This window comes from Oncorhynchus tshawytscha, linkage group LG20, assembly GCF_018296145.1.
Source record: "Oncorhynchus tshawytscha isolate Ot180627B linkage group LG20, Otsh_v2.0, whole genome shotgun sequence".
In the NCBI taxonomy this organism is placed as follows: Eukaryota; Metazoa; Chordata; class Actinopteri; order Salmoniformes; family Salmonidae; genus Oncorhynchus; species Oncorhynchus tshawytscha.
Window position 1 is genome coordinate 6,078,328 of NC_056448.1, and position 24,412 is coordinate 6,102,739.

General features: G+C 42.0%; 1 protein-coding gene across 7 annotated transcripts in view; it reads left to right on the plus strand.

The window, feature by feature from the left end:
* LOC112219613 (dymeclin) overlaps window positions 1-24,412 on the plus strand; it is a 159,879-nt gene that overhangs the window by 19,168 nt on the left and 116,299 nt on the right. For 4 of the 7 annotated variants that reach the window (XM_042302103.1, XM_042302104.1, XM_042302105.1 and 1 more), the window contains exons 3-8: window positions 2,634-2,686; window positions 8,396-8,489; window positions 12,147-12,280; window positions 17,251-17,323; window positions 20,232-20,357; window positions 24,192-24,334. In XM_042302103.1, the coding sequence (XP_042158037.1) occupies window positions 2,634-2,686; window positions 8,396-8,489; window positions 12,147-12,280; window positions 17,251-17,323; window positions 20,232-20,357; window positions 24,192-24,334 (623 nt within the window). Of the gene's footprint in view, window positions 1-2,630; window positions 2,687-8,395; window positions 8,490-12,146; window positions 12,281-17,250; window positions 17,324-20,231; window positions 20,358-24,191; window positions 24,335-24,412 lie in introns of those variants that run through there. The other 3 variants (XM_042302106.1, XM_042302107.1, XM_024381005.2) reach the window with 3 other exon arrangements.

Genomic DNA, 24,412 nt, shown 5'->3' on the forward strand with positions numbered 1-24,412 from the left:
GTGATGGCCACTAGGGGCTGAAAACATTGTCTATGGGCAGGCAAAGAAAATGATTTGTTCTTCACTCATTTCAGTTACCTTTCTGTTCGATGGTGTTGGTCCTTTTTTGGGAGGGGGGAGAGAAGTGACTTCAGCTTTCGGACATGTAAAAAATCTGTCCTGCTTGTCCAAAGGACAAGTGGCTAAAAAAGTTAATGTCAAGCCCTGCCCAGCGCTTTAAGCCAAGTCGTCTTCTCCACCCTCTCTCGCTTTCTCGCAAAATTTCAGTCGCATCTCACACACTACACTTGTCTGTCCAATGCATGTAAATAGCTTGCCCGCTCCATAGCAAGCTGCTCTAGCCACAATGATTGCTGAAGTAATTTAATGTCGAGCTAAATTTAAAAAATGAAATTGAACCCTATGGGCCCTGGTCAAAAGTAGTGCAGAACATTGGGGATAAGGTGCCATTTGGGACTTATCCCGGGCTGCAAACATTAGCTTAGGTGCAGGATGCAGCGAAGGCCCACGTAACACCAGGCTGTCAACATTAGCTAAGAACTTGAAGTTTGTCTTCCAGGCCAAACAGCTTTTAGGTTCCGGTTTTACACATCAGCTGACTTGGAGTAATGTTCTAACAGACTTTATGATCAGATGTGACCGTATATGTAGTTAACCTTAAGTTACAGTAACAGCTTGCTGAAACGGTAGGTGTTTTCTGATTGTACAGTATCAGCTTATTTACAGTGCCTTGCGAAAGTATTCGGCCCCCTTGAACTTTGCGACCTTTTGCCACATTTCAGGCTTCAAACATAAAGATATAAAACTGTATTTTTTTGTGAAGAATCAACAACAAGTGGGACACAATCATGAAGTGGAACGACATTTATTGGATATTTCAAACTTTTTTAACAAACAAAAACTGAAAAATTGGGCGTGCAAAATTATTCAGCCCCTTTACTTTCAGTGCAGCAAACTCTCTCCAGAAGTTCAGTGAGGATCTCTGAATGATCCAATGTTGACCTAAATGATTAATGATGATAAATACAATCCACCTGTGTGTAATCAAGTCTCCGTATAAATGCACCTGCACTGTGATAGTCTTAGAGGTCCGTTAAAAGCGCAGAGAGCATCATGAAGAACAAGGAACACACCAGGCAGGTCCGAGATACTGCTGTGAAGAAGTTTAAAGCCGGATTTGGATACAAAAAGATTCCCCAAGCTTTAAACATCCCAAGGAGCACTGTGCAAGCGATAATATTGAAATGGAAGGAGTATCAGACCACTGCAAATCTACCAAGACCTGGCCGTCCCTCTAAACTTTCAGCTCATACAAGGAGAAGACTGATCAGAGATGCAGCCAAGAGGCCCATGATCACTCTGGATGAACTGCAGAGATCTACAGCTGAGGTGGGAGACTCTGTCCATAGGACAACAATCAGTCGTATATTGCACAAATCTGGCCTTTATGGAAGAGTGGCAAGAAGAAAGCCATTTCTTAAAGATATCCATAAAAAGTGTCATTTAAAGTTTGCCACAAGTCACCTGGGAGACACACCAAACATGTGGAAGAAGGTGCTCTGGTCAGATGAAACCAAAATTTAACTTTTTGGCAACAATGCAAAATGTTATGTTTGGCGTAAAAGCAACACAGCTCATCACCCTGAACACAACATCCCCACTGTCAAACATGGTGGTGGCAGCATCATGGTTTGGGCCTGCTTTTCTTCAGCAGGGACAGGGAAGATGGTTAAAATTGATGGGAAGATGGATGGAGCCAAATACAGGACCATTCTGGAAGAAAACCTGATGGAGTCTGCAAAAGACCTGAGACTGGGACGGAGATTTGTCTTCCAACAAGACAATTATCCAAAACATAAAGCAAAATCTACAATGGAATGGTTCAAAAATAAACATATCCAGGTGTTAGAATGGCCAAGTCAAAGTCCAGACCTGAATCCAATTGAGAATCTGTGGAAAGAACTGAAAACTGCTGTTCACAAATGCTCTCCATCCAACCTCACTGAGCTCGAGCTGTTTTGCAAGGAGGAATGGGAAAAACATTTCAGTCTCTCGATGTGCAAAACTGATAGACATACCCCAAGCGACTTACAGCTGTAATCGCAGCAAAAGGTGGCGCTATAAAGTATTAACTTAAGGGGGCTGAATAATTTTGCACGCCCAATTTTTCAGTTTTTGATTTGTTAAAAAAGTTTGAAATATCCAATATATGTCGTTCCACTTCATGATTGTGTCCCACTTGTTGTTGATTCTTCACAAAAAAATACAGTTTTATATCTTTATGTTTGAAGCCTGAAATGTGGCAAAAGGTCGCAAAGTTCAAGGGGGCCGAATACTTTCGCAAGGCACTGTACATTAGTGAGGCACGTAAGAGGAGTGGGTGTTTTCAAGTGGTAGTGCTGGGAAACCGGAGTTAGCCAATGAGAGTTTTGAGACGTATAAAATTGTACTGTAGTTCTGTTTCTAAGAATGAGTGTGTTGTGACTATGCTAACTTGACAGTAGAGGGCACAGTAGACTGATGATGACAACTTCTCATTTCAGAGAACTGTCCAGAGTACCACAGTGCTGTGGTATTGAATTGACCAACATTTTCTCGCTCTCTCTCTCTTGCTCATTCTCCCTCCTCTACAGTGGTAACTCCAAGCTGTTGGAAGAGGCTGTTATTCCCCTGGCCAAGATCCTGAGTACGTCTTATGTTTGTTGGTTTGAGTGTTATGCCTGCCTGATAGATATACATACATACACACACACACACACACACACACACACACACACACTACATTCGGAAAGTATTCAGACTAGAGGTCGACCGAGTATGATTTTTCAGCGCCGATACCGATTATTGGAGTACCAAAAAAAAAAGCAGATACCGATTAATCGGCCAATTTTTATATATACACTGGGGCAAAAAAGTATTTAGTCAGCCACCAATTGTGCAAGTTCTCCCACTTAAAAAGATGAGAGACCTGTAATTTTCATCATAGGTACACTTCAACTATGACAGACAAAATGAGAAAAAAAATTCCAGAAAATCACATTGTAGGATTTTTAATGAATTTATTTGCAAGTTATGGTGGAAAATAAGTATTTGGTCAATAACAAAAGTTTATCTCAATACTTTGTTATATACCCTTTGTTGGCAATGACAGAGGTAAAACGTTTTCTGTAAGTCTTCACAAGTTTTTCACACACTGTTGCTGGTATTTTGGCCCATTCCTCCATGCAGATCTCCCCTAGAGCAGTGATGTTTTGGGGCTGTTGCTGGGCAACACGGACTTTCAACTCCCTCCAAAGATTTTCTATGGGGTTGAGATCTGGAGACTGGCTAGGCCACTCCAGGACCTTGAAATGCTTCTTACGAAGCCACTCCTTCGTTGCCCAGGCAGTGTGTTTGGGATCATTGTCATGCTGAAAGACACAGCCACGTTTCATCTTCAATGCCCTTGCTGATGGAAGGAGGTTTTCACTCAAAATCTCACGATACATGGCCCCATTCATTCTTTCCTTTACACGGATCAGTCGTCCTGGTCCCTTTGCAGAAAAACAGCCCCAAAACATGATGTTTCCACCCCCATGCTTCACAGTAGGTATGGTGTTCTTTGGATGCAACTCAGCATTCTTTGTCCTCCAAACACGACGAGTTGAGTTTTTACCAAAAAGTTCTATTTTGGTTTCATCTGACCATATGACATTCTCCCAATCTTCTTCTGGATCATCCAAATGCTCTCTAGCGAACTTCAGACGGGCCTGGACATGTACTGGCTTAAGCAGGGGGACACGTCTGGCACTGCAGGATTTGAGTCCCTGGCGGCGTAGTGTGTTACTGATGGTAGGCTTTGTTACTTTGGTTCCAGCTCTCTGCAGGTCATTCACTAGGTCCCCCCGTGTGGTTCTGGGATTTTTGCTCACCGTTCTTGTGATCATTTTGACCCCACGGGGTGAGATCTTGCGTGGAGCCCCAGATCGAGGGAGATTATCAGTGGTCTTGTATGTCTTCCATTTCCTAATAATTGCTCCCACAGTTGATTTCTTTAAACCAAGCTGCTTACCTATTGCAGATTCAGTCTTCCCAGCCTGGTGCAGGTCTACAATTTTGTTTCTGGTGTCCTTTGACAGCTCTTTGGTCTTGGCCATAGTGGAGTTTGGAGTGTGACTGTTTGAGGTTGTGGACAGGTGTCTTTTTACACTGATTACAAGTTCAAACCGGTGCCATTAATACAGGCAACGAGTGGAGGACAGAGGAGCCTCTTAAAGAAGAAGTTACAGGTCTGTGAGAGCCAGAAATCTTGCTTGTTTGTAGGTGACCAAATACTTATTTTCCACCATAATTTGCAAATAAATTCATTAAAAATCCTACAATGTGATTTTCTGGATTTTTTTTTCTAATTTTGTCTGTCATAGTGTACCTATGATGAAAATTACAGGCCTCTCTCATCTTTTTAAGTGGGAGAACTTGCACAATTGGTGGCTGACTAAATACTTTTTTTGCCCCACTGTATATATTTGTAATAATGACAATTACAACAATACTGAATGAACACTTATTTTAACTTAATATAATACATAAATAATGAAACATGTTCAATTTTGTTTAAATAATGCAAAAACAGTGTTGGAGAAGAAAGTAAACGTGCCATATATGCCATGTAAGAAAGCTAACGTTTAAGTTCCTTGCTCAGAACATGAGAACGTATGAAAGCTGGTGGTTCCTTTTAACATGAGTCCTCAATATTCCCAGGTAAGAAGTTTTAGGTTGTAGTTATTACAGGACTATTTCTCTCTATACCATTTGTATTTCATATACCTTTGACTATTGGATGTTCAAAACTTTAGTATTGCCAGCCTAATCTCGGGATTTGATAGGCTTGAAGTCATAAACAGCGCAATGCTTGAAGCACAGCGAAGAGCTGCTGGCAAATGCAGGAAAGTGCTGTTTGAATGAATGCTTACGAGCCTGCTGCTGCCTACCACCGCTCAGTCAGTCTGCTCTATCAAATCATAGACTTAATTATAATAACACACAGAAATACGAGCCTTAGGTCATTAATATGGTCAAATCTGGAAACTATCATTTAGAAAACAAAATGTTTATTCTTTCAGTGAAATACAGAACCGTTCTGTTTTTTTATCTAACGGGTGGCATCCATAAGTCTAAATATTGTGGTTACATTGCACAACCTTCAATGTTATGTCATAATTATTGAAAATTCTGGCCAATTAATTACGGTCTTTGTTAGGAAGAAATGGTCTTCACACAGTTCGCAACGAGCCAGGAGGCCCAAACTGCTGTATATACCCCGCAAGAAAAGTGACACAATTTACCTAGTTAAAAGAAATTCATGTTAGCAGCCAATATTAACTAAATATGCAGGTTTAAAAATATTTACTTGTGTATTGATTTTAAGAAAGGCATTGATGTTTATGGTTAGTACACATTGGTGCAACGATAGTGTTAAATCACCCATTTGGCGAAGTAGGCTGTGATTCAATGATAAATTAACAGGCAGCGCAACGATTATATGCAACGCAGGACACGCTAGATAAACTAGTAATATCATCAACCATGTGTAGTTAACTAGTGATTATGTTAAGATTGATTGTTTTTTAGAAGATAAGTTTAATGCTAGCTAGCACCTTACCTTGGCTCCTTGCTTACCTCGCAAAATAGGTAGTCAGCCTGCCACGCAGTCTCCTCGTGGAGTGGAATGTAATCGGCCATAATCGGTGGCCAAAAAAATGCTGATTACCGATTGTTATGAAAACTTGAAATCGGCCATTCCGATTAATCGGTCGTCCTCTAATTCAGACCCCTTGACTTTTTCCACATTTTGTTACGTTACAACCTTATTCTAAAATTAATTAAATTGTTTTTTCCCCTCATCAATCTACACGCAATAGTCCATAATGACAAAGCAAAAAAAGGTTTTTAGCAATCTTTGCAAATGTAAAAAATAACTGATTACAGCCTTGAGTCTTCTTGGGTATGACTCTACAAGTTTGGCACACCTGTATTTGGGGAGTTTCTCCCATTCTTCTCTGCAGATCCTCTCAAGCTCTGTCAGGTTGTATGGGGAGCATTTTCAGGTCTCTACAGAGATGTTCGATCGGGTTCAAGTCCAGGCTCTGACTGTGCCACTCAAGGACATTCAGAGACTTGTCCAGAAGCCACTCCTGCGTTGTCTTGGCTGTGTGCTTAGGGTCGTTGTCCTGTTGGAAGGTGAACCTTTGCCCCAGTCTGAGGTCCTAGGCGCTCTGGAGCAGGTTTTCATCAAGGATCTCTCTGTACTTTGCTCCGTTCATCTTCCTCTATCCTGACTTGTCTCCCAGTCCCTGCCGCTGAAAACCATCCCCAAAGCATGATGCTGCCACCAGAATGCTTAACCGTAGGGATGGTGCCAGGTTTCCTCCATATGTGACGCTTGACATTCAGGCCAAAGAGTTCAATCTTGGTTTCATCAGACCAGAGAATCTTGTTTCCATTGTGTTCTTGGGGACCTTCAATGCTGCAGACATTTTTTGCTACCCTTCTCCAGATCTGCGCCTTGACACAATCCTGTCTCTGAGCTCTACGGACAAGTGCCTTTCCAAATCATGTCCAATCAATTGAATTTACCACAGGTGGACTCCAATTAAGTTGGAGAAATATCTCAAGGATGATCAATGGAAACAGGATGAGCTCAATTTTGAGTCTCATAGCAAAGGGTCTGAATATTTATGTGAAAAAGGTATTTCTCTTTTTATTTTTACTACTTTTTAATGAATTTCTAAAAACCTGTTGTCGCTTTGTCATTATGGGGTATTGTGTGTAGCTTGCTGAGGATTTGTTTTATTTCAGCAATTTTAAAACAAGGCTGTAAAGGCCTAATTAGTGGAGTGCTGCAGAGATGGTTGTCCATCTAATCTGGAAGGTTCTCCCATCGCCACATGAACTCTGGAGCGTTGTTTTTGCTTTGTCATTGTGGGGTATTGTGTGTAGATTGAGAGACAAAAAAACAGTCTCATCCATTTTTAGAATAACAATGTGGGAAAAGTCAGTCTTAATACTTCACAAATGCACTGTATGTGTATGTACAGTTCCAGTCAAAAGTTTGGACACACCTACTCATTGCATGGTTTTTCTTTATTTTTTACTCTTTTCTACATTGTAGATTAATAGTGAAGACATCAAAAACTATGAGATCATGTAATAACCCCCAAAAAAATCTAATTTATTTTAGATTCTTCACAAAGTAGCCAACCTTTTCCATACATACATACATACATACATACTGAACAAAAATATGAACTAGATTTTACTGAGTTACTGTTCATATAAGGAAATCAGTCAATTGAAATAAATTCATTAAGCCATAATCTATGGATTTCACATGACTAGGAATACAGATATACATATGTCGTATTTAGTGTGACCGCCTCAAGCAGCACAACACATCTCCTTCGCCAAGAGTTGATCAGGCTGTTGATTGTGGCCTGTATAATAATGTTGGCCCACTCCTTTTCAATGGCTGAGCAAAGTTGCTGGATATTGGCGGGAACTGGAACACGCTGTCGTACATGTCAATCCAGAGCATCCCATACATGCTCAAGGGGTGACATTTTCAGCTTTTCAGCATTTTCAGCTTACAGTTTACGTGCATTATCATGCTGAAACATCAGGTGATTGCGGCGGATGAATGGCACAACAATGGGCCTCAGGATCTTGTCACGGTATCTCTGTGCATTCAAATTGCCATTGATAAAATGCAATTGCAATGCAATTGTGTTCATTGTCTGTAGCTTATGCCTGCCCATACCATAACCCAACCGCCACCATGGGGCACTCTGTTCACAACGTTGACATTAGCAAACCACTTGCTCACACGATGCCTTTGCAGTTTTGAGGCCGGTTGGATGTATGGCCAAATTATCAAAAATGACGCTGTAGGTGACATTAAATTTAAATTCTATGGCATCTGCTCTGGTGGACATTCCTGCAGTCAGCATGCCAATTGCACACTCCCGCAAAACCTAAGACATCTGTGGTATTGTGTTGTGTGACAAAACAGCATATTTGAGTGGCCTTTTATTGTCCCCCAATACAAAGTGCACCTGAGTAATGATCATGCTTTTTAATATGCTCCAACTGTCAGGTGGATGGATTGTCATGGCAAAGGAGAAATGCTTACTAACAGGAATACAAACCTATTTGAGAGAATTAAGCTTTTTGTGCATATGGAACATTTCTGGGATCTTTAATTTCAGCTCATGAAACAGTACCAACACTTTACATGTTGCGTTTATATTTCTGTTCAGTATAGATTATTGATGTAATGTGTGTCAGAATCACCAAGCAGGGCTTTTAAATACAGTGTGCTGTGTCTTCCTCTCTCCTTTCCGGTCTGCCCCTCCTACAGTTGAGAACAATCCCAGAACAGGGAATTTTGGAGCCCTAGTGAGAATATTCCTGGGAAGAACCAAAGAGTTGAAAATATCCACAGAATGCCAAGAGTGAGTACTATGTGTAAAACCAAGTAACAAGTGCTGTTCCAAGAACAAGTGATGGGATGGGAATCAGTGATCTAAATTGAGTAGTTCAATAATAAATAGACCTACGCCCTGTGTTGTATGCTTATGTAAATCAGTGACTGGGATGAAATGGTCATGTAGGCTTAGAGTTTGGGACTATGACATGGATAGTACAATAATTCATATGTTGTGTTCTGTACTCATGATTTAGTGATAATGCTCTAGCAGAACCATTGACTTTTTACATTTCCCATGGGAATCCACCAAAAGGTATAGTTTGGGCTGTGGTTGGTGACAAACCCAACTGCACTCTGGATGGGAGAACCAACTCATCCAAGTTGAAATCCAGATGATCTGATAAGTGTTTCATTCATAAACCTGAGGGTGGAGTGAGTTAGTCAGTTATCCCTCCCTATTCCTCTCTTCAATCTGGTTTTCCAGTTTTACCCACATAATTGGAGGCGTATTTGCATTGTGCATGGGTCATTTGCATTGTGCTGTGATTCGCTCTGGTCATGAACACCATGGGATTTTGTCACCGTAGTTGGATTTGAAGTGGCCTTGCGGTCTAATGATACCCGTGAGAGATCCCGCTTATGGTCACTTGTAAGAGAAGAGGAGCAGCTGTCAAACCTCTAGTAAGGCAAGAGAGACACCAGCGGTTTTCAGACACCAGACTTCCAGTAAGTAAGAGACATCAACTGAAAGTTCATAGTAATTAGTGGAATAGGGGCGGCTCTAAGTTTACCAACTAGATCTGGTGGACCAGATGTGTGCGGTGGTGGAAAGGTGTCTGCATGGGAAAACTCTGGGAGAAAAACATTAAAACATAAAAAAATGACAAAATGTGAAGCTATTGATGTTTGTGTGAACTGCAAGGCTACGCTGGTTCTCATAGAACTGTGTAGGTCATGCCACTTGAAAAATGGTGGGTGTCCTCACAAGTCTTCCCATACAACCTTGCCACAGTTACAATAGAAGCTAGTAGTAACTCACAAAATATAGGAAACACCATCATAACGCGTCTTAATAGGGCGTTGGGCCACCACGAAATGTCAGAACAACTTCAGTACTTCCTGGCATAGATTCTACTGGAACTCTGGAACCCTATTGGAGGGAGGCGACACCATTCTTCCACGAGAATTTCCATCATTTGGTGTTTTGGTGGTGGAAAATGCTGTTTAAGTCACTGCTCCAGAATTTCCCATAAGTGTTCAATTGGGTTGAGATCTGGTGACTGAGACACACACTGGTTCGATACTGTGACCAAAACAGTCTCATTTGATGTCATTTGACTTGGCAGTGCGACACACTTTTTAAAATTGGTTTTAAGGGTGCCAGTGGAAAAATTTACCTGGTCACGTTAGTTTTTGGTTCACAATTTGCTTATTTTTTGTATTATATTGATTCATTCAGTATTCTGAAATTGCCCAAAAATCAACCAACTTTCTGATGAGCCAACAACAGCATGGAAATGCCCTTCTGTGTGTGTCAGGACTCCACGTAGCCTACAGGGTTGCACGCTGGCCCGAGGAGGTTTTAGAAACCCCAGTCAATCATCCCTTGTCAGTAGCCAGTGATAAAAAAATATTGTAATAATGCTATTTTTAATCTAGGCTATATAATTGATTAATTAATATGTTAGTTCGTTATGTTGATTATTTATCACGTGTGCTGTACACATATAGCCCATAGGTAATCTACCCGGCAGAGAGAGCGCGCAGCTCTCAAACAGCTGCTTGGAGCAGCTTAACCAAGACTGACAGCGGTAGGGGTAGAAAGGTGGTAGGAAAGGTGTTCCAAGTTATGATATCTACCAGTAAATGCTAAGGCAAGAATGGGTGAGCAGAGTAACTTCAAAGTAGTGTATTTCTACCTGGCAGAATAATAATAATTTGCATCAATCCAGTGGCAATTCGTTTTGAAAACTCCATGTGTGATACAGAAACACCGCTAGCCAAACACAACTGTCTGGCTGGTGTGCACCTGAATTAAAGGGTAACTACAAAGTTTTTTTTCTCCCCCAGACTTACAAAATGGTCCCCTGGTGTGGTTGAAGCATTGTTGTGGATTTAGAACGATTTAGAATGTTGTTTTTCCGATTTAGAAAGTGTCATTTTTGAGAATGAAAACCTGAAAAAATGGTGGATTATGCCCTCTAGAAGATTTAGGAGAAAATAACACGTCACTGTGAAATCTGCAGTAAATGCATTAAGTCTATTTTCTTTGCTGTTACAGTAAATCTATCCAAATCAATGTTAGAACACAATGGCATGCTAATTTAAAGATGGCTAGTCATAATTAGCCTGCTTCTGTATGGAATGCAGGCGCATTATGGGACTCGGGCCAGGTCATTATCATTTTTTAAATGTTTTTAAATGGGTCTACCAAATCATGTGCTGGTTTCACCAACTGAAAAAGTTGGTAGCACTGGTAGTACAAGTTAGTGTTGAACCCTGCACACACACACTTGTATCCACATATGCTCCTTTGAGACCCCTCTTCCAAAGTCACTAAGATCTCTTCTAGCCATGGTAGACAAAATAATGGGCAACTGGGCATTTTTATACATGACCATGATGGGATGTTAATTGCTTAATTAACTCAGGAACCCTAACTCTGTGGAAGCATCTGCTTTCAATATACTTGTTTTCTTTATTTTATTTGGGCAGTTACCTGTATTACTTCGGTCATAATATTGGTTTGAATGTGTATTTATGCAAGTGTTGGTGTGCTTATTTAAAAGTAATGCAGTTGCTTTGGTCATGTATTGGCTTGATTATACGTTTTGGTTAGTGTGCTGGTTAGTGTGCTTACATGAACTGTTGGGACATGCCTTTGGTCATAATATTGGCTTGTATGTGTGTTTTTATGTTAGTGTTGATTGGTGGGCTTAAATGAACTGGTGGTACATGTGTGTGACCAGAAATCAGAGGCTCATCCTTCCTTCCTGACTGTCATGGCTGTTGTGACTGTCACTGTGAGAGGCTGCTCTTTTCCTCAGTGGTAGTCAAGGCTGCTGCTACGTCTCTATAGCGGATGTGTCGCAAGTCACGACTGGTGTCATAACTGTTGTCACCTGCTGTGACTTGTTTTTGTGAGTGTCTGCTTTGTTGGTGTTCTTATATGACCTGGTGAACACCAGAGATCAGAGCAGAGGCTCATCCATTCTTCCTGGCTGTGGTAACTGTCTGACTGTGAGAATAGACAATTAGTCAAGGCTACTGCGTGTCTCTATTGCGGATATGTCACGAGTCATAACTGCTGTCTCCCTGAAGGGGCCAATCAGTCTGAGGACAAGCCAAGGGGCCACAGGACATCTCTATGTCACAGGATGTCTGCTGTCTGTAGCCTTGACAAAGCCACCTAGCCACCAGTTTTTATTACAGGGTTGTTTACTATGTCCACTATGTCTCCCCCCCAGTCTATAGATAGTGGTACTACGGACTTAATGCGATATCCAACCAAATCAGTTTACGTTAACAATGAGCATATTTGACACAATGGAATGTAAGTGCCTGATTTCCATGTTTAGTATTTGTGTTAATTACAATGCCTAGATTGATCTTGTCTTGATAAAGGAAAAATATAAATATCAACCAGTGAATAATCTTCATCTTCTTTTTCCCCCCTTTCCAGTCAGCTGTTCATCTGGCAGGCCCACAATACTTTGTTCATGATTCGCTGCCTTCTCAAAGTCTTCATCAGGGAGATGACAGAGGAGGAGCTGCACTTACAGTTCTCCTACCGGGAGAGGGTGCTAGGCTCCTGTGGTGAGTGAGAGAAATCCCTTCATCCCTCGCTTCAGACCTGTATTCCTTTATTCATCCCTCCACGCATGCGCACACATGCGTCCATCCACCTCCGCATCCATCACCCTTTTCAATACTGAAGCACAGCCAGGACAGTGTGTCATTGCAGACAGGAGAGTGGAAGAGAGCAGTTAGTGTGGGAATTGGGAAATGTGTCTCTTTTTATAGTAAAACCAGTGAGGAACAGAGTAAACATCTTGATCAAGTAAAAGATTAGGAAATTATGTGAGTTACTCTGAGGTAAATGGTGAATTTCACAGAACACATACAGAGACTGACGAAGTCTTAAACATACAGTCTGAAGCACAGGAGGCTGCTGAAGGGAGGATGGCTCATAATAATGGCTGGAATGGAGTGAATGGAATGGTATCAAACACATGGAAACCATATGTTTGTGTTCGATACCATTCCATTTATTCCGTTCCAGCTGGTCCTCCACAATTTAAGTTGCCACCAGTCCCCTTTGGCCTGAAGGTGCCACACAGTGACCTTCGGTTGTTATGGCTGTTTTTTAAATGTATTTATCCCTTTGCCAGTAAGAGTAAATTATGGGGGGAGACAGGGTATTTGTTTCACTCAATGCCTATGAGCAAGAAATAATTTACGCTGATCACATATCCTAGCTAACCATCTGAGTGAATTTAGTCTGATGTGATAGTGAGGAAATCATCTTGAATAGTGGGACATTATTTGCTTTTCTGTAAAACCAAGGAGAGAAAGGGGTAAACATCCTAGTTTGTATAGTGAATTATTGGGAAATGACATTGTGTGTTTTACTTTGACCTATGAAAAAGAAAACAACATTTGCACAGAGTGCACACACACCAGGATTTCCGTTAGGAAAATGTGGTGCTGTGCAACATGACATGGAATATTTTAATTTACCGGTCATTTGAGAAATTTACCAGACCCATATGCATTGGGTGTGTAACCCATTTGGGCGTCCGACCACAGTGCTCAGAATGACAGAAGTCACATTTCGATTATGGTGAATCATTTTAACAGAACATGTAATGAAGCAGCCAACAAAACATAATTGTCAAACATTTGCCAAAACTCTATTCTAAACAGCGCACCTGATGAGAGCGGTTCCATATGTATCAAAATCTCCTTTCAAAACTTAGAAAGAGGGGGAATCTAAAGATGCATCAACAAGGATGGGTTTCTAATATGACTAGGATTGTGGCTTTGGCTTCTGGACAAGGAAAGAAAGTTAATATGAAAAGTCTTTCATAAATTTGCCAAAGTTATATAATTACTCCTGTCTATACAGAAATAAATCAAATCATTCAAATACTTCACCAGAAAGCGTAATTTAGCGACAGCGGAATCAAGGATCTATATTTAATTTTCTATTGTTTTTGTTGTTGTTGCTGATTGTTTCAAGCCACAAGCTTGTAGGCCTATGCCTATTTGGGAGGCCCGCAATTAGGGCAGAGCAAGTGGCAATACACCTAGCTGAATACTGAGTTGTGGCTGTCAGTGAAAAGCATCTAAAATATGTCTGAAGATAATGTGTTTTGAGTATAATTGAAAATGTTGAGACAAGAAGAAGGGTAGGGGTGTGTGACGAAGATATAGACTCAGAAGGACTCAGCTGTCTCCCGCCAATTCTTCGCATTCATTGTTTAATTGTGTGAATTGTTTGCCCTTTGATTGTTTATTTTTTTTAATTCCCTGTTACATGTCACCAGTAGTAAATGTATGTAATACGGAATTGATACAAATAGTAGTTCAAGACGTATAGAAAGGGAGGTAGACGCGCTGGGTGGAGAGATGAATGCAATTGAAAGAACCTGAATTTATCATATTTTCTGCAGTTTTTATTTGTCGACTTCATGTATTTTGTTTTAGTTGACAATGGAAGTTCTAGGCCTACTGCTGCATTGGCCTATAGACTGGGTTCAAAGCGCTCATTTCTACAACCGCCAATGGATCGCGGTGTATCAATGTGTCCATATGGCAGAGGCTGGTGCTCTCACATGAGTTTAATTGAAACTTTTAGATTTTTACCATTTGAATTCAGATTTTTATGATTTACCATGTGACAATGATTTTGACAAACAAACATGTTATTATTGAAATTAAACTGTTCCACAAATACGCATATGAAAATCATAACTGGCACGCAGATCGGTAGAAATGGTAGGATAAATTATTTGCTTCTCCAAACTTGAAATTAACACGCCGCCTATGAAGTCTTTATAAAATAATTACATCCACTTTTCCATGGTCGGATTTGCCTATAGGCTACTTTGAAGCAAGGTATGACATGCCTCATAATATGAAGTAAAGCATTCAGGTTTCAAACAATTAAGTAGGCCTATGTTTTCAAAATGCGTACTGCCTCTAGCTCACATTGTGAAGTGCTGGTGACACGCTTATAGCCTGTTGCCTGCACTTAAATGATGAATGGAGGCATGCTTCAATTAGGTTACCAGTTGAAAAATAAAAATAGTAGGCCTAGCTATTTTTAATCGTGGCCATAAAAACAGATTAACACCATTGCATTTAGAATGCTTGTACATGAATGGGCTTATAAAAGCATGTTTTACTTCAGCAGCATCCTGCTGAGGATGTGCAGGAGAAATCCCGCTCAAAATAGACTCTTTATGTTGTACATGTGTGATAGCTGTGTTGATAACTGATATGGGCTACATGATGACTAGCAAAGATACACAAACGCCAATTTAACCTGTAGACGATAAGCATGATGGGCGGCAGGGTAGCCTAGTGGTTAGAGTGTTGGACTAGTAACCGGAAGGTTGCAATAAGGTTGAAAAATAAGAATTTGTTCTTAACTGACTTGCCTGGTTAAATAAAGGTAAATAAATAAATACATGTTTTGCCTCCTAGTATTTTACCATCAATTAATAAAAAGCATTATTTTGCAATTACATTTTTTTTCCGGTCATTTTGGTCGGCAGCAGTTTTATTTATCGGCTTTTCATTTTTCTTATCGTCCGATAGCCAGCTAATGGAAACCCTAATATAGAGACTGATGTCTTATTCACACACACTCTGAAGCTGCTACACACTTAAGCCTATGTGAACTGTGGTTCCTTCATTCATCCCTTTGCCAGTTCAGTCACTCCATTTCCTCATCTGGTATTGTCTTCAGTGGCTGCTGGGTAGGTCACCCTTCCAGAGAGAGGGGGAGAGAGAGGGAGACGTGGAAAAACGGCATCACATCCCATCATCAGAGTTAATATCGGCTCTGTAGTCTAGATTGGGTTCCCATTTAAGCCCTTGGCTCCCAAGGGTTGGACTGACGTTGGTGGGAAAAGCTGAGGAAGGGAAGAGAGGGGGACATTAGTGGGAAGAAAAGACAGGGAAGAGGGAGGAAGGGAGCGACGTTAGTGAGAAAAGATGGGGATGTTAGTAGGACGAAGATAGAGTGGAGGGCTGGAAACGCTTAATTGGAAGTTGTTGGAGACGGAGGAGGAGATGGTGCCAACAGGCTGTCTTCACCCTCCACTGTCTCTCTTTCAATCCTTCTCTCTCCCTGGAGTTGTGGAGTTGTTTTTATTCTTGTGATTTATGTTGTTTCTCTGTTGGTGTTCACAGATTGATACTGTAAATGTGTAGACAGGGAATAGTCTCTTAGTCACAGGAGATTAAACATGGAGAGAGTAACGTTGAACATGTATAATGCATTATAATAGTGTTTGCTACTTGTGTTCATTACAAGACCCATTTGAAGTGTAAAGATATCAAAACATATAATATATAGCATAGATATACAGCATAGACTGTGTGATATTCAGGAACCTCTGTATTCAACCCTATTAGGTAAACACTGTATGAACATTTGCCATGATAAAATGATGTACAAGAGATGTTTCATCCCTGTTGGGTTTGCCAATGAACATAGACTAGTCTAGTGTATATACGATCACTTACTAGGTACACCACACAGTTCACAAAAGTTAATCACTCCCAAAGACAGTCACGTGGCCGTGGCTTGCTGAAAAAAGCAGGCAGACCGGCATCGAGACATTCATTTACTGTTTAATTGAAAGTTAGAATAGTCAAAAGGAGTGACCTAGGTAACTTTGAGGGAGGTGTGATCGTTGGATCCAATATCTCAGAAACTGCTGCTCTCCTGGGCTTTTCACGCATGACAATGTCTAGGGTTTACCGAGAATGGTGCGACAAACAAAAAACATCCAGTCAATGGCATTCCTGTGGGCGAAATAGCTCATTGATGAGAGAGGTCGAAGGAGAATGGAAAGAAGCGTGCAGGCCACAAACGGACAAATAACAGCGCAGTACAACAGTGACGTGCTGAACGGAATCTCAGACTCGTTGATCCTTGTTATGAGTGGGCTATAGCAGCAGTCGACCAGACCGGGTTCCACTCATATCAGTTAAAAACAAGAAGTGGCTCCAGTGGGCTCGCAATCACAAACTTCGACTATTGAGAAGTGGAAAAACATTGCCTTGTCCTGCGAATCCTGCTCCCTGTTGCGTCATGCTGATGACAGAGTCAGGATATGGTATTCACAGCTTGAGTCCATGGACCAATCCCACCTGGTGGTGTGACCAACACCCCCGTGGAACGTTTCTGACTTGTAGAATCCATGTGCTGTAGAATTCAGGCTGCTCTGGAGTCAAAGGGGAGTCCGACACAGTACTAGATGGGTGTACCGAATAACCTGGCCACTTAGTGTATATTTAATCAGTATCAAGGCCATGCGTCCTATGGAGCCTTCCCACTGTGCCTTGTGTTCTTCTTATGTGTTTCTGTTTGCCTGTCAGCTTGGGTTGCACTCACCACAGCTTCCCATTGAACCCAAATGGACATAGTGGTCTTTTTACTGTGGTAAGGGAGTGATTTTAGCTACTGGCTGATCTAATTGAAACTGGGGTGAAAGCAGAAACAGGCTAGGTAATTGGCTTAACCCCAGTTTTTCTCTCGCTCTCTCCAGACACAGGGAGCGAGGTACTGCTGGAAGAGCTGATGTGTAACCTCGTACACCTGGTGGTGGAGGTTCCCCTGCTGTGAGTATACCTCTCCTGGGGGAATGGGGTAAGGTGGTTAGAGGGAATGGCATAGAGGGAGGGAAGCAGATTGAGGTGTGGCGAGTCTGGACCCTCTGTGACGACCTCCACGTGCTTTAATGAGTACACGGACAGTGACAAGTGAAAGGCCAGCTCTACACACTACAGCTTCTCTGCGCCTACTATATCATCAGTTAGACTCGTAGCATTTTCTACCTCTCCCTTTTTCATATAAAACCTGACACCATAATCTGGTCCTAATGGCACTGTCTGTTGAAGTATCAGTGGTGGCTTTGGACCCCAGACAGGGGCAGATGGTGGTAGACCGAGATAATATGATCCTGTGTCCTGCCCCATCTCATTGAGCTCCACTGTGAATGCACAAGGTCCTCTGGTGTCACACCAAGGACACCGTCTTTTGTTTTTGTCTTTCTATTCACCTACTCATCTTGCATCTCTGACTGTTTGCCAGCCTCTCTCTTTCTCTTTCTCTCTCTCTCTCTCTCTCTCTCTCGCTGTCTCTGTCTATCTGTCTCTGATAGAATAGAGGTCTCTGGCAGAGGTTCAGAGGCAGAGGGTCACTGGATCTCTGTGTTCCCATTGCAGTGCAGTCTCATGGTCCATCTGGTGGGGTGGACACACTCCTTCTCTCACTCCCACACACAGTGAGGCGGTTGAGAGACACTGAGGGTTAGTTAGGGAGGGTCAAAGGGAGAGGCAGGCGGTAAGGGGAGAGGAGCCCCTTGGATGGCTGGATTACAGTCCCCTGTTTGGGGGTGGGACATGCAGCCAATGCCCTGGGGAGGGAGCAGGGAGAGCGGATGGTCAGTGTGCATCTTCAGCGGCATTCCAAATAGCACCCTATTCCTTATATAGTTCACTACTTTTGACCTGAGCCTTATGTCTTTGCTGTGCTGATTGGGCATTTCACTCCGGCTCAGGGGCTTTGTTGGGTTCTGTGGCGCCGTGCTGGTCGTGGTGAGTCGGCCCAGATCTGGCCCGGCATTGCTGGTGGCGTTGGTGTACATTTCAAAGGCATTTCTCCGCTACTCCTCTGTCTTCGCCTTTGTGCCTTTCCAACACGCAGCGGTGTGTGTGCGCGCGCACACATGCTTATGCCTGCGCCTGGATGTGTCTTTGTGTGTAAGTTCATCAAACAGTCAGCAATACACTCATTTCTATGTCTATTTCTTTTGCCTTTAGTTTTCATGGTCGACATTTCTATGACTTTTTATTTAGGCCTGGCTACACCTATTATTTAGCCATGCCATTCACTTCTGAAGGTCTGTCAATGTGCCTGTGCTGAAAGCATGAGTCTCCTCCTTTGTGTGTGTCGTGAGTATGGCCATGCTCCAGGCCAAGACTGCCTCTCTCCCTCATATAAAAGCATCGGCATGGCGATCTCCATGTCCCATGGAATGTTCTCAGGACTTCCTTGTCTTCCGTTCCTCCTCCATGTGACCGTCATGCCTAGAACCTATGAACCGTGATGATGATGAGGATAGTGATTGAGGAGTGCATGACGGTAACCTTACTCTGAGTTGAACACACTCATACACACTTTGCTATGTAAGTGTCTTATTCAACTCTCCTTGTAGTAACTCGATCAAAGGCAAAAGGAGGACTGACGGATGTTATTACTCTTGTTTACATGAGAGCCATTCCAAGGCAAAGGTTGGTTGAGGTTTGAAAGAAATGATTGACAGGGGTTTGAAACAAACACGTCTCTCTGTCTCTGTTCAGCATTTCATTCCGTTCTTCATTGTTTTGAAGCTCCACAACGTCCTTTTTGTCTTTTCGCTTTGTTGCCGTCGGCCCGTTTCCTATCTATGTGCTCCGAGTAGAGAGGAGAGGGACAGAAAGCCTGACTTTTGGTAGAATTCAAGAATGTATCCCATTTTTAAAAACATTTAAGAATGTTTAGAAAAATATTTTGAGAGTTGACCAGTGATGTACTGCAGCAATCAATATATGATTGATTGATTGAACTCCTTTTGCTTAGGATCCATCATTGTTATCACCATTTATCCAATAAAACAATGTAGGCCTGACTAGAAGAGTCACCTAGGACAGGCACGCACCATTTGGAGATGTTTTCCATGGTAGCTTGTGTTACACTGAAAAAGAAAATAAACATCTAAAGGGCACAGATGTTTTATATACAGTACAGACTATAATCTGTGTGTGCCAGTTGGTCTGATTAATGCCAAGAGTAACACTAGATCAATTCCTCCCACTACCTGTGTGTGGGGGGGGGGACACAAGGGTGTTGGTTGTGTCAGTTGAATAGCCCCCCACTCTGAGTACAGTGGTAAAAATAGAACCCTGAAAGTGAAAGGCATCTGTGGCGTGACATCACAGGCTGCGGAACTGGAAGAGCAGGGGGACAGGAAGGAGAGGCACAATGGGGGGTTCAGAGGGTGAGAGACAGGGATCAAGAAAGCGAGAGTAGGAGGGACAGAAAAAGAGAGTGAGTGAGGAAAGACTGGTGGTGACACTGATGCTCAAAGACCATGGGTCTCTCTCTCTGTCATGACCAGTGTCACTAGACATATTAATCGTATCACACAAGGATTCTCAATCTGTTAATCACTGCATGTGGGCCAATTCATGAGATGAGAGAGAGCAGCTTATGTCCTCCTCAGTACACACCAGTTTCATTCAGAATACTATGTTCCATGTGTGTTTCCTGTCAACTGTACAGGCTTGAGCACAAGATGTTGAATACGTATTTTCAACCCCCCCAAAAAATATTTTCAATGTCTTGGTGCTTATAGGCTTTGTGCAGCACGATCACCAAATGATATGTCTATTTAACACAGTGTGTGTTTGTCTCTCACTCACTCACTCACTCACTCACTCACTCACTCACTCACTCACTCACTCACTCACTCACTCACTCACACAGGGACATCACGTACAGTATCCTGTTTGAGGCTGTGACCACCATGCTGGTGCTGCTGTCCTACCAACTCTTTCACAAGGAGATCCTGAGAGACGGACTCATCTACCAGTACCTGATGAAGGGGCGATGGTGAGTGGAGAGATGGTGACGCGCACACACATACACACCCGACTGTGAGTGAAGGCATGTTTATGAAATCAAATACTATTTCAATCCAGGTCTGCTACTGTATATACTTAAACACATATGGGTCTGCGACCGTCGTGACGCCTTCCCCGCTCACTCTTATTCGGCATAATCACGACCTAAAAGTAACCTTGGCAAGCGAGTCTCTACAATGACACAATCACATGATCCTAACTAAGAAACTTTAGCAGGAGTCTCCATGAGTCCTTGGAAACAGCTAGCTACATGTTACAGATTGTTCCAGACAGGGTTCCGAGTAACATTATCAAGGTCCGAGTAATGTTCTCACGTTCCACGGAAAGTGGTCCAGCCAAGATGTCGGTCTCTGCCACTAAGGAGCCAGTCATCTCCCTGGTGGGTCTGGAGGAGTGCATCCCAAATGCTACCCTATACCCAATATTGTGTACTACTTTTGGCCAAGGCCAATAGGGACAGACCCTACTCTGTCTGAGGTTCAGTGGGAGGCTGGCCAGGGCACACAAGAAAGCTGAGCTTCTGCCTCAGCCAAAAACAAGGCCCACAAAAACAAACACCAGTTGTTTTTCTAAGCGCTCCACTTCCCTCAGTCTCGCGCACATGCAACACACGCAGCACACGGTCTCCCTCTCTCACACACACACACACACACACACACACACACACACACACACACACACACAATAGAGTTTGTGTTCCTCTCCTCACATTCAAACAGAAACGGAAGCCCACCGCTGCTTTTCTTGGGATGTTTTCCCATATCTGTCCAACGTTAAAACAAGAAAATAGGTTGGTTTCCCACAAAAACATCCAAAAACAGTATACACTTATTAATCACAGAAAGGACAGTCATCCTCTCACCTGAGTCCTGACACATTTTAATAATAGATTTTTTTTGTTGAGAAATTTCCACTCTGTTTTACTCACAATAAATGTGTAGGTAAACAACTTGTCACGCCCTGACCTTAGAGCTTTTTATGTCTCTATTTTGGTTTGGTCAGGGTGTGATTTGGGTGGGCATTCTATGTTCCTTTTTCTATGTTTTTCTGTTTCTTTGTTTTGGTCGGGTATGGTTCTCAATCAGGGACAGCTGTCTCGTTGTCTCTGATTGGGAACCATACTTAGGTAGCTTTTTCCCACAGGGTTTTTGTGGGTAGTTAATTTCTGTTTAGTGTTTGCACCTTACAGGACTGTTTCGATTATTCTCGTTGTTATTTTTGTTATAGTGTTCAGTTTTAATAAAGAAAGCATGAACACTTACCACGCTGCGCTTTGGTTCGATGATTCCTCATCTTCCGACGACGAATATCGTTACACAACTGTTACAGGTGAAATGGTAAATTATTAGTAATTTCATTGTTTCTGAAAATAGATGGCATAGGTCAGGAATATGTCATTTTTTATTCAACGGGTGGGTTTAATCCTGAATGCTGATTGGTTAAAACTGAATTCCAGCCTGTGTCTTTGCCGCAAGTTACCACCGGCTAAATCCATGATGTTAAAATGCCAATTTACTCTTCGCAATCCACCCTCTCATTAGCCCAGACAAGCAATTTATAAACTTGATCTCCACTATAAAAAGCATCAAGACATTCTCACTATTCCTTTTAGACTAACATTTAGTTTTCAACAGCAGAGATTTGTATAAATATTGCTGTCTGTCTCTTCGACATTTACAGCATTGTATCAATATTCAAATTCGATCTCCAGCTGTCCCATAGTAATGAACGTGTTGTGAGTCGACACGAGACAGGCAGGCAGCGTTTCCCAACCATTCGGAGTCATGAATCAGCTGGCATAGTTTATATGGATATATACAAAGAAATGTTAATTGAAAATAAGGTACAGGAAACGAATTGCAGCTAGTTTGCGGTCTTTCCAGCTTCAGTTTTTAATGATTGTTAGCTGTGTTGTTGGCTAGCTTCTCTGAACAACAGTGTCCTGACGAGAGAGTACATATTCTATGCCAGGCGAAATCGCGCCTCATTAGCTCATTGTTATGGATGTATCCAAATAAATGTCTCTAGAAAACAGCTTAAACAAATGCAAATGAAGTTACTTTGTAATTCTGGCTGAACTTTTTGATGTGATTAAGTTAGCCGTAGTTGGCTAGCTAGCAAGCAAGGGATAAGATCCTTGCCAGCTAGTATGGCAATGGAACATTTAGAATGAACGACTGGGTCGCGTCCATTGATACAGAACAAAAAGACTGAACAACTGGTTTGTGTCTCTAGCAATCGAACCAATAGAGCGAGCAACCAGCCGGCTTGGTTAGCAACTCTAGATTTGTGTCGGGAAATTATATAGTACTATATCTTGTGGAAGGATGAATAAATTCATCAAAATAACTTTTTAATTCAAGTCTTTAGATCATTATTTGAATATGTTGGTAACTCGACTTTTGTCTCAGGCCTAACAACACCCGTGCCAATATATCCTCCAAACACTGGCCTCGGGGGCATTATCACTTAAATGATGGTGATAATGTGATAGATAACATGTAATAACATACGATAACCTGTCATGCCCATCTATTGCTAGCAGGTCTACTGGGTTTCTCTGTGTCAGTAGTGGTGCGTGGCTAAAATCACTGGGAAACCAGAAAGAAAATGCCATATTACCATCTAAGTGTTCTGATAATTGCGTTGTTTGCTCTGTAATCTGTTAGTTTATATGCCTTGCGACCGTGGTCTATAGGTCTAAAGGCCGAGACCATAAGAAGACAGTTGCAGAATGAATTCAACCACACCTTTTGTTTCATCACAAAATTGGAGAGCAACCTCTGTCCATTGAAGTCCACAAAGCATATTTGCATGTAACAGTTACATGACCTACAGCATGGTCAGGCAAGTTTTAATGTTTCCGACATTTTCGGACCACTAAACAACTATTGATATAGAACCACGGAGAGTTACCGCAAGTTGCAAAGTTAACAGGCGCTGCCTCCACTTTTCCAGCACCATTTCAACATCATAAAATCACCTATGCGTAGTATAATACAGTGACAACTGAAAGATGCCAAAACCGATTTAGTCCATTCAACTTAAGCTAAATATGTAGCTGTCTATGGTTCTGATTTCTGTGTGTTGAACTTCCTTCTTCTCAGGGCAGGGGTACAATTAATAAATGAATGGTTGGATCAGAATCACCAATATATTCATTGACCAGTACGGAGAATTAAGTAAAACCACAAGCCCAAATAACTATCGCCATACATGGCTAATTTAGGAATGAGCCTATTTTAGCTAGCCACCGGAAGAACACAACAAGATGCAACAATTCAAGTTGTTTCTCTCAATGACGCATGCTGTCGATGCGATTTGATAGGAATGATGCCAAATCCAAACTGGCTTCCCTTGACACTTTATTTTGGTGCATCAGGACCATTCACAGTTGAGCTCACTCAGTTTAGCTCAACGGTGATTGGCTCTTATTTCATACGTTTTTTGTCAAGGGCTCGCTGGCTTTCCTTGCATTCAATGCTACAGGCGGCAACAATGTCATACTCTTTTAGACCAGACAGCATCATATAGATGGCTTACACATACAGAGACAGAGGGGCACTGTTGTGCTCGTTCGGATGCTTTCTCCGGTGAGACACATTCAACCTCTTGCGAATTGAATGAAAATTATAAAACACAGAGAGACTAAAGATACATTATTTTATGTTTTTATATTTTTTCTTGGGTACATTTTTTGGGGAAGCCTGGTTTTCCTTGGCATCCATGAATACAATCTGCTGGCTTGTGTGTTGACTTAGACAACGAGACAATTAGTGACACTATGTCTCATCCTCCCCAGTTTGTCCCTGACCAGTCAGTTGGTGAAGACTCTGCTGTATAACATCATCAGACAGGAGAAGTGTCCGCCTCCTGCCACACACATCTTTGAACAGCAGTCTGACAGAAGAGGCCTGCTCTATGGACTTGCCTCGGGAGTAGCAAGTAAGTAACAACAGGTGCACAGACAGACAGGCAAATTACTTATACACACACATACTGTACCAGTCAAAAGTTTGGACA